This window comes from Herpailurus yagouaroundi, unplaced genomic scaffold (genome assembly GCF_014898765.1).
Source record: "Herpailurus yagouaroundi ecotype Mexico unplaced genomic scaffold, PumYag 28, whole genome shotgun sequence".
Classification (NCBI taxonomy): Eukaryota; Metazoa; Chordata; class Mammalia; order Carnivora; family Felidae; genus Herpailurus; species Herpailurus yagouaroundi.
This window is the reverse complement of record NW_024412376.1, coordinates 63,512,978-63,530,418: the sequence shown is the minus strand read 5'-3', so window position 1 is coordinate 63,530,418 and position 17,441 is coordinate 63,512,978. Positions and strand designations below refer to the sequence as shown.

Sequence of the window (17,441 nt, the reverse complement as noted above, 5' to 3'; positions counted from 1 at the left end):
CTTGAAATTTGCTGAAAGTAGATCTTTAAGTGTTCTTACTACATACAAACATGAATTAATTATGTGAAGTGATGGATATGTTAATTACTTTGAGCTTGCTAATTGTTTCATAATTATATGTATATCAGACCTTGTTGTACACTTAAATATATACAATTATATTTGTTAGTTATTCCTCAATAAAGTTGGGAATAAATAAAGTTTTTAAAGGTAGCAGCTAAAGTAAAAAATAAAAACATTTCCAGGGGGCGCCTGGGTGGCTCAGTCGGTTAAGCGTCCGACTTTGGCTCGGGTCATGATCTCATGGTCCATGAGTTCGAGCCCCACGTCGGGCTCTGTGCTGACAGCTCAGAGCCTGGAGCCTGTTTCAGATTCTGTGTCTCCCTCTCTCTCTGACCCTCCCCCATTCATGCTCTGTCTCTCTCTGTCTCAAAAATAAATAAACATTAAAAAAAATTTTTTTTAATGAAATAAAAACATTTCCAGAAGTCAAGTATGTCCATCTCTAGGCTGAGTAATGTGGGTCAACAACATGGAAAGATTTAATAAATACAGGCATGTTCTAGAGCCTCCTCTCTTTTAGTGATTCCTTTATCAGGCTTCTATTGAAGAGAGCAAAGATGTTGCTATTAAGTTCTCCTTTGTCTATTATGAAAGGGCAATGAATTGAGAATTTCAGAGGCTGTGGTAAAAGCAGGGAGAAGAAGAAACAAGTAGAATTACTAAATAGCAATCCTTTTTAAACATTGAGATTTAGAAATATCAAGAATCTATGTTTTAATCCTAGTTTTCTAACATTATTCTAATCTTGTAGTTTTATAACATTTATTCTTTCATTCATTTAAAGAACATTAATGTCTACCATGTGCCAAGATCCAAAGATAACTAGCATTTCCTATGTTTAAGGAGCTTGGTCAAGTACTAGGGATAATTATACAGACACAGTAATGATAACAATAGCATCTAAATGGAAGTATCCATGCCATGTGCCAGACTGTACTGAGCACTTTATTTAGGTCATATTCTTCAATTCATACAGCCATCCTCTAAATAGAGACTAGAACTGTTAAGGATTTTAAAGTACCAAGAGGTTTAAATGATCTGTCCAAACACAGCTAATAAACGGGGAGTTAGAATTTTAACCTGGTTAGGCCAGATTCTTTTGTCCTAACTTTTTACATGTATGTCAAATTACAAGTTATATATGTGTGTGTGTGTGTGTGTGTACACACACACATACATACATACCTGGAAGAGTCATAGAAGGTTATAGAAAAAAGAATGACTTTTAAGCTGAGACTTGAACAAGAAGTGGAATTTGTCTGATAGACAAAGAGATAAAATATTCTGAGTACAGAAAGAAATATTGTGAGGACAAGGGAGGCAGAAGGCAGCATGGTGATTTTGGCAAACTGTGAGTGCTTAGGTGAGATAAAGTAGCTGCGGATAAGGTAGGACAGTTACAACAAAATTATAGAGGTCTGAGATCCTATGCTTTAATTTTACTTTTTCCCTTAAGGTGCCATTAAATGATTAGAAAATAAGTTGCAGTATTTTCAGTATAAGAATGATCCCTATAGCAATGATGTAGATCAAGAAAGGGAGAAAAAGGAAAGAATAAGTCTGCATGAAGACAACTAGCAAAGCAGTTATGATATTCTAGACAAGAGATTGTGTTGCCTTGACTACTTTGAGTGCCTTGTATATGCCATTGCTGAGTTTACAGTGTTGAATAAAAGAATATGATACCTGCCATTATATACAGCCTACAGTCTGTTGGGAAGGATAAACAGTAAGAAAACACATAAATATATAACAAAGAAGATGGAGTAGAAATGATCATTTCAAGAGAGAATTAAGAAGTAGCATTAGCCATGCCTATTACTCTGTCAAATTTAGAGGGAGGGCAAGAAATGCCTAAAATAAGTTCAGGGTGTCTTTTAAATATATTTGAACTCTTACCAAGGATCCACACTCTCCCCAGTTTCTGGAACTATTTTCTCCATGAATCATGATACATGGATACATTTTTATTAGAGTAAAATGTAAAGGCTTAGTGCTGCTTTTCTTTCCTAGAGGAGGCACTCCCTATAGTCACATACACACCCTTGTTGATCATTTGAAATGAATAGGAGCCCCGGGACCTGATTTTTCACAGTGTCTATTTTAATATCTTGGTCTGAACAAGTATTTCTATGCTAACTAAATTAGATTTGAGCAGTGCTAGAATATGAAAGTACACATGTCAAATTTCAGAATTTATAAAAAAGAAAAGGCAGCCTTATAACTGTGGTAATAGTGTTGGGTCAGTACGAACCCTTAATATGAAATGCCAGAAATGCTTTAAGTCCTTTTTGTAAAGGTCAGAAGAAGGAAAGATAATTGTATTAGTTTAATTAATTAGTGTAATCACTAAAATAGTAATAACACATTTTCAGTAATGACCATGTAATGTAAGTTGTGGGCGTTTCCTTGGGAAAGATGCTATAATGGAGTCGTAGAATTGGGGCTGGAAGGCCCATATAAAAGTTCATGTAATAATTCATAATCTTGGGTGCACGAGCAGATTTCAGGTGAACTTTATGGAATTATTTACAAAATTGTATAAGGGTGTTTTTTCATCTGTGTATTTTGAGGAGAATTCTTGTCAGATACACATAGCCCTCTCTGATGAATGAACCACCTTCGTTTTCACACATGAAGAAACTGGGGCTGAGGTGTAGAAACTTGCCAAGGTCTTGAATAAGTTCTCTTGAAAAGGCAGTATGTCCTATGACATTTTTAAATAGAGTTTCATGTAGCAGCCACAGTATCTATGACCTTGAGGCTAGAAGGGCTCAGAGTAGTATTAGGAAGCCTTGGCTTGTTTTTTCATTGAGAGTTGTTATATGGTGGTTTTAAAATAACAGAAAATGCCATCATTCAGAACACACTCTTCCACCCTAATATCCCAGAACAGTATTTTTAAAGAAATTCTAGGAAGGGTGTTAACTCATTCAGGGTTCTACAGGAAGGAAAGCTCTTTCCTACCGTTTTTTAAGCTAACTTTCACTGACAAGATCAGACCAGAAAAAGACTAGCTGGCTGTTGGCCCAGGCAACGTTACAATCATTGAAGTGTACTCAACCTGCACTGCCCAGGGACAGCTACAACTTGGCAGGGAGAAAGGAGGTCGGGAGGGGGGAAGGGAACAGATGCATGCTGAGTGTTGTTCCAGTGACTTAGGTGACGTGTATGCTCTATATCCTTTGCTGTGTTGTTCTTTCAACTATTAGAAAGGAAATTTTAAAATAGCCTGGAATATGAGTTTTCCCATAAGGGTGAAAAGGATAACTTCAACTTTAAAAAAAGTAACCAAGCTATTCACAGCTGTTTCCCCAGCACCTAAAACAGGGCCCGGCCCACAGTAGATGTATAATGTTTTTTTGACGCAAGAATTATTTAATTTTTTTTGTTACCTATATCATATTTCAGTATAAGAATATTTTTCATTTGTCTATCAATCCTGTGTATCATTTTGTACTGGCAGGATAGTAAAGTGAAAAAGGATTGATTCAACATTGGCTCACTTTCTGCCATTTATTGTATGATCTTGGGCCTCATTTTCTTTTTCTTAATAGGGCTATGACAAAATCTACTTCATAGGATTTGGAGAAATACTAAGTGAAATACAGTATGTGAAATGCTTTATAGATTCTTCAGGGCTGCATAAACATTAAGTTTGGAGTTTTAGCTCATACATTGAGGTTTATGATCCATGTCAAGTTAATTTTTGAATATGGTGCCAGGTAAGGATCAATGTTGATTTTTAAAATATGAGTATCTAGTTGTTGGAGCATTATTAGTTTTAATGCTCCCCTTTCCTAGTTGAATGCCTTAAAGATAGAAACCATTATGGAATCCCTTATCTTATTCCATTGATCTATATTTCTGTCCTCTGGACCTTGTCACACTGTCTTGTTTTTTTTAGCATTGTAAGTAGTATAAGTCCTTGAGCTTTTTTCTTTTTTAACTTGGCTTTCACCATTCTCAGTCATTTGCATTTCCATATAAATATTATAATATTTGTCAGGTTGTTTTTTAAGCCCTTGTGAAATTTTGATTGGAATTGTGTTGAGTCTATAGATAAATTGGAAAAGAATGAATATCTTAATAATATTGAGCCTTCTAATTCATGAAAATGGTGTATCTATATAGGCCTTTAATTTTTCTTACTATAGTGATATTGTTTTTCAGTGAAGTGTTTTTTTGTTAATTTTATTTCTGTCTTTTATTTTTTGTGCTTTTTATGTATTCTCACAAAGTGGATTTTTAAAACTTCATATTCTATTAGCTTATTGCTTAATATATAAAAATACAAATTTTATAATAAACTTGTATTCTGTAATCTTGCTAGTAGTTTTATTCCTTAGTATTTCTACATAAACAATCATGTCATCTGCAAATGAAGATAGTTTGCCTTTGCCCATTCCAAGTTCTGTATTTCCTTTTTCCCCCTCCAATTTTTGTCTTTTGCCTTTTGTCTTTGTAATAAAGACTAGTACCTCTGTTATATTTATCAGTACAAGTGGTGACTTTTTACCTTTTCTTGATCTTAGGTAGAAAGCACTCAAGATTTCAACATTAATTGTATTAGCTGCAGGTTTTTCTAGATACTACCTACCCTACTGAAGTCCTCCTCTATTACTAATTTGCTGAAGGTTTTTCAACATGAGCGGATCTTGAATTTTGTCAAAACTTTTTTGTACATATTAAAATGATCATGTGAATTTTCTCCTGTATTCTGTTTTTGTGGTGAATTATACCAACTGGATTTTGAGTGTTAAACTAAACTTGCATTCCTGAAATAACTCTTGGTTAAGATGATTTATCCATTTTTCATATTGTGAGATTCTATTTGATAATATTTTTTAAGGATTTTTTAGTCTGTCTTCATGAGGCTCATTAATCTGTAATTTTCATTTTTTGTGATATCTTTGTTAGGTTTGGAGTTAGTGTTATGTTGACCTTCTAAAACAACTTGAGAAATGTTCATTATTCTGAAGTGGTTGTGCAATCTTGTTTCTTCTTTGGCAGAATTCAGAAGTGAAACCATCTAGACTAGAATGTTTTTGGTGTGAAAGTTAGTCATAATGAATTCAATTTTTAATTAGTTCAGTTCCATTAAAAAAATAAATATAGGGCCATTATGATTTTTATTTCATTTTTTGTCCATTTTGATAACTAGATTTTTTAAGGAACTTATTTTTTATCAAAGTTGTTTATTTATTGTCCTAAAGCTATTGATAATATTCTCTTATTATTCTTTTTGCTATCTGTAGGATATGTAGTGATAACCTCTCTTCCATTTCTGATGTTGGTGATTTGTTCTCTCTTTTATCCTTGTTCAATCTAGTTAGAATTTAATAAGATTTTTAAAATCTTTACAGAGAACCACGCTTGACTTTCAATTTCCTCTATTGTTTGTTTCCTATTTCATTGATTTCTACTCTCATCTTTATTATTTCCAGCCTTGTACTTACTCTTGAACCTTAGGTCATTTATTTTAGACTTCTTTCCTACCATCAGCATTTAAAGTTATAAATGTGTCTCTAAGCACTACTTTATCTTGATGTTATATTTGCATTATCACTCGACTTGAAACATTTTCTAATTTCCTCATAATTTCTTCTTTGACCTATGGTTTACTTAGAAGGGTGTTGTTTAATTTTTCATGTGTTTGAGGTTTTCCTCTCTCGTTATTCCTTTCTAATTTACTCTTCTTAGAGAACTACTTTGTATGATTTCAGTCATTTTGAATTTGTTGATTTTTGTTTTATGGCTCATCATATGAGCTATCTTGGTGACTATATCAAGTGTACTTAAAAAATATGTGTTCTGCTGTTGTTGGGTAAAGTAGCCCATAAATAAATATCAGGTTGCAATGATTGATAGCCTTGTTCAGATTCTCTGTATCTTTACTGATTTTTTTTTTAGTTCTATAATTGCTAACAGAAGAGTGTTAAAATCTCATATTGTGATTGTGGAGTTACCTTTTTTATCTCTTTAATCCTATCAATTTTTGCTTTATATTATTTTGAGGCTCCATTATTAGGAACATACATGTCCAGAACTATAAAAGTTCTGAGACTTTACCCTGTTTAAAAGCTAACAAATCAGCCTTCCACAATTTCATGGTAGCTTGGCAAAAGATATGAGATTCTTGGGTTAGAGATAGATGTCAGTTCCTTACTCACAATATCATGGTGTGTGTGTGTGTGTATATGCATGTGCTGGTTCTCTAAGAACTAATTTCCACAGAGCCAACCACATGAGGTTTTAATGTTTGTATTTTCCATAGTGTTTTATGTATGATCACAGCTACATTTTCAGGGGTTTTATTTTATTTTATTTTATTTTATTTTATTTTATTTTATTTTTTTAATTAAAAGATGTTTATGTTTGACATCCTGTCTTCCTTAGTTTCTACATTTACTTCTATCACACATTTTTTCTGGATATTTCATTCAAAAGTACACATGTAGAAATATGCTGTGTTTCACTATTTATAAGTGAGTGTCTCTTAAATCTTCAAGAAATCCCATTTCTGATATGTCAGCCAAAAGAGTGACTTTTTTTTAGAGGTGGAAGGCATGTACAGTTTTGTGGTGTTTCATTTCCAATGCTCTTCATTTCTTCCTGAAGATTCAATTTTCCATCTTATGTCATTTCCATTAAACCTGAAGAACATTGTTTAGTGTTTTCTGTAGTGCAGTTCTGATGGAACCAAATTTTCTTAAATTTATTTTGTTTGAAAATGACTTAATTTTTCCTTCGTTCTTAAAGAATATTTTCAGGGCACCTGGGTGACTCAGTCATTGGAGCAGCAGGCAGACTCTTGATTTGGTTCAGGTCATGATCCCAGGGTCGTGGGATCAAGGCCCAAATTGGTCTCTGGGCTGAGTGTGGAGTCTGTTTAAGTTTACCTCTCTCTCTCATAAAGGCCCTATCCCCCACTTGCATTCTCTCTCTCTGGAAAAAAAAAAAGAGAAGATTTTCACTGGGACTAGAATTCTAGGATGACATTTTTATTCTTTCAGCACTTTTTTTTTTTTTAATTTTTTTTTAGTGTTTATTTAGTTTTGAGAGAGAGAGAGCATGAGCAGTGGGGCAGAGTGAGAGAGAGACACAGAAACTGAAGCAGGCTTCAGGCTCCGAGCTATCAGCACAGAGCCCGACACAAGGGCTTGCTTGAACTCACAAACTGTGAGATCATGACCTGAGCCGAAGTCTGACATTTAACTGAGTAAGCTACCCAGGTGCCCCTCATTCAGCACTATAAAGATATTGTTCTGCTGGTTTCTGCCCTTCATTGTTTTGATTGAGAGTCACTGGTGATTCAAATTATTGTTCTCCATATTCAGTCTGGCAGCTTTCAAGATTTTGTCTTTTGTTTCCAGCAGTTTGCTATGATACGTGTAGATGTGGCTTTCTTTGTATTTATTTTATTTGAGATTCACTGAGCTTCTTGATTGTGTAAATTTGTTCACCAATTGGAGGAAATTTGGCTCTTTTTTCTTCAGATATTTTTTCTGCCCCATCTTCTCTTTCCTTTCCTTCTGGTATTATAGTAACACATATTAGACCTTTTGATATTGTCCCATGAGTGGTCTTTTAATGTAAATCTTACCAATTCACCTTCTACTTAAAACTTTCCAGTGACTTCTCATTAAAAGTAGAATACAATCCATACTCTTTACTATGTCTTTTAAGGTCTTATGATCTGCCTATGACTCTCTTTCTGACCTCATTTCCTACCTCTTTTTTCCTTATTCACTCTATCACATTGATTTTTTTTTTCTTTCCCTGGAACATACCAGTCATTCTTGCCTTTGCACTTGATGTTCCATTTACCTTGCATGCCCTTCCCCTAGATATTTCAAAGGCTGACTCCTTTGGATATCAACATAAGTTACCTCCTCAGAGAGGCTTTCTCTCACTATCCCAACTAAAAGCTGCCCCAACTCCTTAACACACACACACACCCACACACATTTTAGACCTGTATCTGTTTTAGTAACTTTATTGGGATAGAATAAATATAAAATTCACCCACTTAAAGTACACAGTTCAGTGGCTCTTAGTATATCCACAAATACATGCAGCCATCACCAAAATCAATTTTAGACATATCTATCTTATTCATGCTATTTTCTAGTACCAAGAACAATGTCTAGTGTATAGTGCATGCTCGGTAAGGTTTTCTGAATACATGAATTCATTAGCTCTAAGATAATTTAGGCCTTAGCCTCCAATAAAATATGAGGGAAGTTCATTTGACTACTTTCAGCTCTAGAAGTATTCTTTTATTAGAGCTGTGCTATTTTAAGGGCTCTCTAAAACAACTTAACCCATATTTTAAGAGATATTGCAGGAAATTCCAAAAAAAAAAAAGTCTTTTGATACAATGAATGCAAGTCATATTACACACTTCCCTAAAAGAGAATAGCCATCTTTTATTGACCTGACAGTTGCTGAGGAGCAGAAAGCCTCTCAGAAGTATTGCTCTGCTACTTTCAAAAGTACTCTGAACATGATTTATTTGTTTGAATCTTTAAAATAGATTATAGCATCTCTAGTACTTGTTTCATGTACTAATTATGAGTAATAGTGGGTTATTCATTAGATTCTAGATATCCACCTTTCATGTGGAATGTCAGTTCTGAGCTTGGTTTTTCTGCATTGTCTCATCCTCTTTACAGGCTTTGATGCGGCCTGGAAGAATTGATAGAATCATCTATGTGCCGTTACCAGATGCAGCAACAAGAAGGGAAATATTTAACCTGCAGTTTCATTCTATGCCAGTCGGTAATGACGTTGATCTGGCTGAACTCATCCTCCAAACTGATACATATTCAGGAGCAGAGGTAAGACAGTTCTTCTCAAAATACCTTGGTGGCAGGAAAACAGTGGGTTGGGGTCATTAGCAAAAAGACTGCTTAATGCCAAAAATAGCCATATGTTAAGAAATCTTAAAACAGGAAATGCACTACGTGACAGGTAATCACTAAATTAAATTTCATTTTACCTGGCCTGTATTATATCTCAGTTGTTTTTACCTGGCTTCTGTTGCTTCTCAAAATGTAGTCTTCAGAGAATTAACATGATACAGTGGAGAGAACACTGGGTGAGAAGTTTCTTCTTTCTGGTTTCTTGATACATCAGCTTCCAATCAATCACACACTTCTCTGGATTTTGATTTCTTAATCTATCAAATGGAAATGATACACAGCTTTACATGTTTTCTTATAGAGAGCATAAAAATGAAATTAGGATATCATGCAAGTTTTAGGAAGTAAAAGATTTGGCAGAAATTATATTATTACCATCTTTTAACATCTTGGAAAATTGTCATTCTACTTGTATATTAACAAAGCTTCTCTCATAAAAACTGTAAAAGGGACAATCTACCCTTAGTTGTGAAAGTATACTCTCAATAGGAACAGCAAGACCTCTGTGAAAATATGAAAATTTTAAGTATGGCAGATAAACACTTTTTTTTTCTCCTTAGCAACTTTTTAGTTAGGCCATTTTTATTTACAAAATAAAATACTAAGATAATTGTGTATCTTTTCTGCATACATTTCTTAAGGAAAGGACAGACTATAGTCCTCAAAATAGAAATATCTTCTGAATACCACTGATAAGGATTTGTACTGGGAAATTAATGTTTTTTTAGTAAGAAATGGTAGATTCTTTTTATTCTGAGTTATTCAATAGACTGAGACTCTACATTCTATCTGCTTACTATTGTTTGTAATCTTTCTTCTGTATATACCAAAGAGATTCATACATAACAGATCATTATGGTACTCAGAGAGTATTGTAGATAAATTTACATGCAAAATTGGACTGAGTCTATCATGCAGTCATAGCTAATTACAACAACCAAAATAAATCCAAAATCTCCTCATTGTTTTGTCTCAACTGTGAACTATGTATATTTAATTTTCCCCCTGTAGAGAGGGGAAATTTTCACTAGAGGTTAAAAAAAACAAAATCCATGTAGAAAGTACTTTGAGAGGCAGTTGAAGTACATTCCTACCTGAAAAAATAATCCTTATGAGCATATTTCGGGCACGACTGTCCATTAAGTTAAAATGAACATCTAGTTGCTGTTAACTGACTGCTCAGGTATTTCTAGAATTCAGTTTTTGATGTGAGACCAAGGGTAGCATCGTATATATATATGTCACTTTACAGGAAACAGCAAAGGGAAGAAACCATAAATCTTTCACTTGAGCTGAGGGAAGTGGAAGAGCAGTTAGCAAGGTATAAATGTGCCTTTCTCACTTTGAAGTAATTCATGGTAGTAACATAGAGATGAAAAACAAAAATCAAAGCCAATGAGGTTCATCTGGCTAAAAGGAAAAAACTCAGGAATTATTGTACCAGCTTGCTAGTTCTTATGTAGTGCATGCCTTATTGAATCTATAATGTAAGCACATTCATTTCTCATTAATTTTTTTTCTCATTAATTTTTATATCAGATCTTCTAATAATAGTCACAGGAAAAGTCGCAGAAAATTCTGTGCCTCGTTGAATGACATTTTTGGTCCCATAATGTTGAGGTGGGAGATGTATATCCTGCTATGGTTCTAATTGTAATCCATATGTTATTACAACTTCATAGGAATTTTGTTCAGAGCTGTATCTTAGTAGTTCTGGAATTTTCAGTTTGAGCAAGACAGATTTATTTCATATTGTTTGTTTTGGCTTTGGTTTTTGGTTTTTGGTTTTTGGTTTTTGGTTTTGTTTTGTTTTGGTTTTTGGTTTTTGGTTTTTGGTTTTTTTTTGGTCTGATTTTTTTAGGCAGTTCACACAGGTGCTGTGTGAAGGTATTGTTTGAAGAGAACAATTATGTTCTTAAAAGTCTTAAAATTAATAAATAGGAAATTTAAGACTGATAACATTTAGCTTCAAATAAAATATAAGTTACCATCTTTCCCCCCACCTCTTTCCATCAGAATGAAAATGATGCTGCAATATTGAAAGCTAAAATTCATTTTGATTTTTGATTTTTTAGCAGTAAGACCAATTCAAGCTGGAAACTCAGTCACCTGTCTCCTACAGACCCAGTGCTTTACCACTGATATAACTAATTTATTTCTTCCTCAGGCCAAGGCCATAGCCTTCAGCACAGAATCTAATACATAGTACGTATTTATCAAACATTTAATGAACAGAAGAAGAAAAGAGATTTTAAAGATTGTATTTAGGAAAAATAAACTTCCCTTTGTTATTTACCATAAGGAGAGCCCTCTAACTTTGTAGCAATACACACTGCTACAGGCACAGCTACTTTTTCAGATTTAGAGTGTGTCTCATTGGCCACTCTTGGTATCAAATGAAAAGGGTGATAAATTGTCTTCATAATAGAATAGTATCATCAATATTATATAATTGGTATATTATGTGTATTATATATTAATTTTAAACTGTATATTATTAGCTATATATACAAGAATTTGGCCAGGTGAGCCAGAGATGAGGAATTTGCTCACACCAGTGTCTATCTTTTAGAAACATAAGATGTTTGACTGTGGTGAGTGTTTTGTTGTTGTTGTTGTTGTTGTTGTTGTTGTTGTTGTTGTTGTTGTTTTAATTAAAAAGCTGTTGTTGAGAAGGGTGCCTGTCTGCCTCAGTCAGTAGAGCATGTGACTCTTGATCTCGGTCTTGTGAGTTCAAGCCCCACCTTGGGCATCGAGCTTACTTTAAAGAAATAAATGACAACCCATAAAAGTCTATAGAGGGTGATTGTAGATGATATGGGTACTTTTAACGACTGGTATGGAAGGAAGTTACTTTTTAAAAATGTTTTCTTTTCACCTGGTGCTTTATTTTGCCCAGTCGTGTTGTTTCTTAAAAGCTTACACAGGCACAGTGTTTCAAATGGCTTCTCATACCCTTCTGAGTTACTCCATTTTCCCTCCCTGGAGAGGGTATACAGAGAACTGAAACATTTCTTTAATTCTCAGAAGAGTCCCAACAGTAAGTTTGTTGCCAGCTGGAAGGGGAATAGGGTCACTAGGGAACAGCCTTTACAGAGAAGCTGAAGCAGGTAGCATCCTTCAGCCATCCTGCGCCTTCTACTCCCTGGTGGCCAAAACCTCATTGTCTTTGGCTTCTTGGCTGTAGCTTCCAGTTAATGGAAAAACATGTTGCCATTTAAAAGCAGATGGGAATTCAGTTCAGGAGGAAATAATAAGTCTTTTTTGGTTATAGCTATTGTTTTCTTCTGCTTTGATTTTTGTTTTTTAAGTTATTTGTAGCAGATTCCACTTCATTTTTTCATTTGTCTTTTATCCAATTAGTTACTTTAGGAAAACTTTTATCTTACCCAACCAACAGGAAATCAACAACCAAAAATATATGCACATGAAAGGCATAACTGGGCCCACTACCCATGTGCCATGTGCCTGGGAACAGAGGTGACGAGTAAGATATGTAATTTCCTCTCTGTGTAGGAATTTGCTGACATAGGCCGACAACTAGTATCTGTAAAATTTGAGTTGAATGTTTACTTGCTTTTGGATGTTAATTTCCTTTTAGTGATTATCTCATAAAGTGAAATTGATAATATGTCTAAGAGCCAGGTATCAGTTATACATTTTATAAATAATATAGGCAATTCTAACATTTATTTCATATATTAAGATTTGAGGATTCAACTTCCAAGAGAGGCAGTAAAAGGAAAACAAAAAAGAATTTTAGTGTTGCATTGGAGTAGATTTTTAATACAATACTGGTCTTTTTCTTTCAGGATAGTTACAGACAAGTTATTCAACCTCTTAGAACCTTAGTTTTCTCATTTTTAAAATATCTAGGTGACTGAAGTTGGGTTTTTTAAATTTTTTTAAATACTTTTATTTATTTTTGAGAGAGAGAGGCAGACAGAGAACAAGCAGGGGAGGGGCAGAGAGAGGGAGACACAAAATCTGAAGCAGGCTCCAGGCTCTGAGCTGTCAGCACAGAATCTGACGTGGGGCTCGAACCATGAACTACGAGATCATGACCTGAGCTGAAGTCCAATACCTAACCAACTGAGCCACCCAGGTGCCCTGTTTTCTTTTCTTTTTTTTTTTAATGTCTATTTATTTTTGAGAGAGAGAGAGAGAGAGAGAATGAGCAGGGGAGGGGCAGAGAGAAATGGAGACACAGAATCTGAAGCAGTCTCCGGACTGAGCTGTCAGCACAGAGCCTGACGTGGAGCTCGGACTCATGAGCTGTGAGATCATGACCTGAGCTGAAGTCAGACACTCAACTGACTGAGCCACGCAGGCGCTCCAATGACTGAAATTGTTTTGAGGGTTAAATGAGGTAACAAATATAAAAGCACCAAAAAACAATGTGTGACACATAAAGAGTGCTTCATAAATGTTACTTCCCTTCATTCTTTCTTCCTCTTATTTGTTCACTATCTATATTTACCACTGAAGTTTTAGATGATATTGCTATAAGATGGTAATGTTTTGCATTCCCTCAGTAACCATATAATATATCTGAAAGCTAAATAATAAATGAGTTGCTTCTTGTTCTTTTCTTCAAAATATAACATATGCTTAGTATGGTGATTTTAGGGTAATCTTATCAACCTACCGCTAGAAAGTCTTCTTAAAGCAATTTGTTAGAGTTAAATACATTCCACACTAAGTTTTTAAAAAGCTTTAACTCCATATAAATTTAGTCTCTTTATCCTTGTTTGACTAAAATGATTACCTTGCCCTGGATTTTGTTTTGTAGTCTTTGCCCTTCTGGGTCTAATAGCTCAAGGTCTTCATGCCAACTTGACATTAAAAAATTACCTCCCAGTGTAACTCATATATTCAAGAAGGCTCTAGTCACCATGCTGAAGCTATTATAGCTAATAAAGGGAGAACCGTAAATTAATTTACTGTCTTGTTGATTAACATTCCTTCTGACATTGTCTCTCTTTTCTCCAACACAGTGAAAACAGAAGAAACAATTATAGCTATTTAGGATGTCTGTACTCTTCCTACATGAAGTCTCTTGTGACAATTTTTCCCAAACTAAAAATCAGGATCAATGTGTTCGAATGTAGCATAGATTGACTCTATCCAACAATACCTCTGAGATAGTGATAAACAAACACCTGTTAGCCAGTCTCAGGCTCTCTGGTTAGTATTGTTAGAGAGCAGCTTAGCAGGACTGTTCCTGTCCCTAGAGTGAAGCAGAGTACCACAGTACTTAGCAACCTCCTGTACACTGTAACCTACTTGTCCTACCTAATCAGAAACTGCCCTATGAAAACATACTGCTACAACCAGCTGGTCTACTGCTCTTAAGATCCTTGTTATCTCTCTACCCCTTCATGTGCATTTACCTTAAAATTCTGTACCCCAGAGTTTCAAAATACTCTTTTTTACATAACCTACAGAAATCACTGCTTTGTTATGAAAACACCCCAACACAAGTGACTTGTCTTTTTTAACTCTTTTACACTGATTTCTCTTTCCCTTGTTTAGCTCTTTGCACATTTTCCCCATAGTTATTTTAATATGAGCAGCCCCATCATCTCCCCCAAATAAACTAAGATTCTCTACAGCAGAAACCGGGTTTTTTTTTACTTCTTAGACTATCTCCAGTATCTCATAGTCAGTGGATGTTAATGTTGGATGAATCATAAATTTATGTGTTAATCTGTCATTTCACCAACAAAAAATGTCAGTTTTAACATTCACTTAAAGTGGAATTTTCTAGTTTTAAATGTACTTTTGTACACATTATCTATTTGAGAATCTTAACCCTATGGGAATAGTGCTATAACAAGAGAACTAGACCCAAGCAAAAACAGTGGATTTGTCTGAAGTCCCACAGCAAATAAGTGACAAACCCAGGACCAGAAACCAAATCTTTCAACTCCTCCTAAAAGACTCTTCATGATTTCTCCATTCCTCTGAGTCATCTAAAGAGTCTTTGAAAGTGTTTCACTATTCCCTTTAACATATCTGAATCTTTGGTAAAGGCTTGCCTGCTTTTATGAACAGTGAGTTAGTGAACTAAACAGCAGATATGAAACATCTTTATGTTTTTATATGTACTTATCTTATATGTGATTATTTTTAGTTACCTTGTTGTCATCCTCCCAAATAAGTATAAGCTACTTGAAGTTATATTTTCATCTATCCATTTACCATATTTTTCAGATATTGAGAATAAGGCCTGCAGTTTTGAAGGAAAAACATATAAACAACTAAGTTCCATATAATGTATTCATGTGGCACGATCTAATGATGTGCAGAATACTTTGGGAGAAAGAACAGGGTGTGACTCACACTAGCTGGGATTGAACGAAGGGATAGTCGATCTGAGTGTTAATGGGTGAATAGGAGTTCCATAAGTAGAGTTCCATAAGCTTGGAAGAGAGCATTCCTACCTGATAGAAAGGCAGAGATGCACAAAAGAACACAATGTGGGCACCTGAGTGGCTCCATTGGCTGAGTATCTGACTCTTGATCTCAGCTCAGGTCTTGATCTCAGGGTCATGAGTTCAAGCCCCACGTTGGGCTCTGTGCTGGGTGTGAAGCCTATTTAAAAAAGTAAAGAACATGGATTGTTCTAGATTTGGTTAAAGGTTTAAATATGACCAGAAGAAAGAGTCTGCCTATAGAAGTAGTAGGTGATAAAGCAAGAAAAGTAGGTAAGACAATGTGAAGGACCTTGAATATCATCCAAACTTGGCTTTTCTCCTTTAAGCATTGGAGAACCATTGAAAAAGTTAGTAAGAAATGTTATCATCAGATTTGTGCTATCAAAAGATTGGTGGCATTTTGTGTCAAAGCCACCATTAAGTAGCCTACCCAAGCGCTAAGTGAATTAAAAAAATACGCTCCTTGGTCCTACCTGGTGATAGCTACTTGCCAGATCAAAAGGCTTGTCAAGCAGAGCATGAGCTTTCATAAAGTCCTTATTTACCCCCTCTCCCCCAAGCTGGGCATTCTTGTATGGACACAACGTTCACATCTTTACAAAGCTGTCTCATTTTTGGCTTATCCACTTTTAAATATCCCTCAGAGTGCCCAGCACAGTAATTCATATAAAGTTCATATGTAGTCATTGAATAAAGAAATTTAGATTTTTACAGCCCAAGTAGATAAACTATTTTCTGTGACTTTAAGATTTGCCTCATAAACCCTTGGATGAACATATTTTGGGATAAATTATGAGAATTTGTTATTTATTACCCATTATGGAGGGAGATGGGAATATTAAAGATGTCTTTATGCAGTGTCTTTTTTGGATGCGAGAGTGATCTGGCTGCAACATCTGTCACCCTATTGATTGTTAGGGTTTATTCAGCTGATCTGGCTGGCTAGACTGGTGTCCTCTTCCTCCCTCATGGCTCCACGTGCATACCTCCCAAAGCTATGTGTACAGTTGAAGAGGACCATTTTTTGATGGAGGGTGTACAACTAGCTGCACTGCCCTGCCAGAACATCCAGACAGGCTCTCAAGTACCATTTGTAGGAGAACATAGGGTAGTCTTAAGAATCGACTCACATCCAAATGAGGGCTGCCTTGCTTTAGAACGACAACAAAGATGTCTTTTGTGCAGCGTTAAACCAGCCATGAGGTGCAGCACCTGGTATGAATGGCCAAAGTGTTGAAAGTAAGGTGTGTTATGTCTTCTGAGCCGTCTTATCACATATAATACTAAATATAAGCTCCTAGGGCCAGCACCTTATCTCCACAGCACTTTTCGGTTGCTAAAATGTGCCTACTCTTGCAAATGAATTGATAGAATCTCTAGAGCAAAAATCAGCATATACTGAAAGCAGATGGTCAGGCTGTAACTTTTAAGGCAGCCCACTACACCCCTATTCTTCCCCGTTCCCCACAATTTTACAATCTACATACTTACAGAAGAAGTTCGGTAAAAGCCAAGATCTAGATTTTAATCCTATTTTGGCCATTACACTATTAGTTTGACTAAATCAGTTATCATCTCTAGAACTCAGTTTTCATATTTTAACAGGGGAGGTGGGAATATGGTCTCTGTGATTCTTTCTTGTGTTAAAAATCTATGTGGTTATATACCTGTCATAGATTAAATTAATTGTATAAGGAATCACTTAGGGATTGGATTTCTAGGGATATATAACGTGGTTTTGTTTCCTTTACAATGCTTCTAGAAACCTGGGATCTTAGGGTCTTAGTCAATGTCTCTAAATATTTGCTACTGTGGCCTAGAGATTCTAATCATAGCACCAGAGGAAGAAGAACATTGAAAGAGTGACAGTGCATAGAATTCAGAATTTAATAAAATTCTCCTCAGCAATTTTCCACTGAATGAAAATGAAAGTTTTATCTGCTCAGAGATGCCCAGTGATTTTGTGTGTGTGTGTGTGTGTGTGTGTGTGTGTGTGTGTGTGTGTGTGTGT

At 35.2% G+C, this 17,441-nt stretch overlaps 1 protein-coding gene across 4 annotated transcripts in view; it reads left to right on the top strand.

Moving 5' to 3' along the window:
- Positions 1-17,441, top strand: part of AFG2A (AAA ATPase AFG2A) — a 362,532-nt gene that overhangs the window by 280,123 nt on the left and 64,968 nt on the right. For 3 of the 4 annotated variants that reach the window (XM_040474516.1, XM_040474509.1, XM_040474525.1), the window contains exon 15: positions 8,742-8,906. In XM_040474516.1, coding sequence (XP_040330450.1) covers positions 8,742-8,906 — 165 coding nt within the window. Of the gene's footprint in view, positions 1-8,741; positions 8,907-17,441 lie in introns of those variants that run through there. The other variant, XM_040474531.1, reaches the window with a different exon arrangement.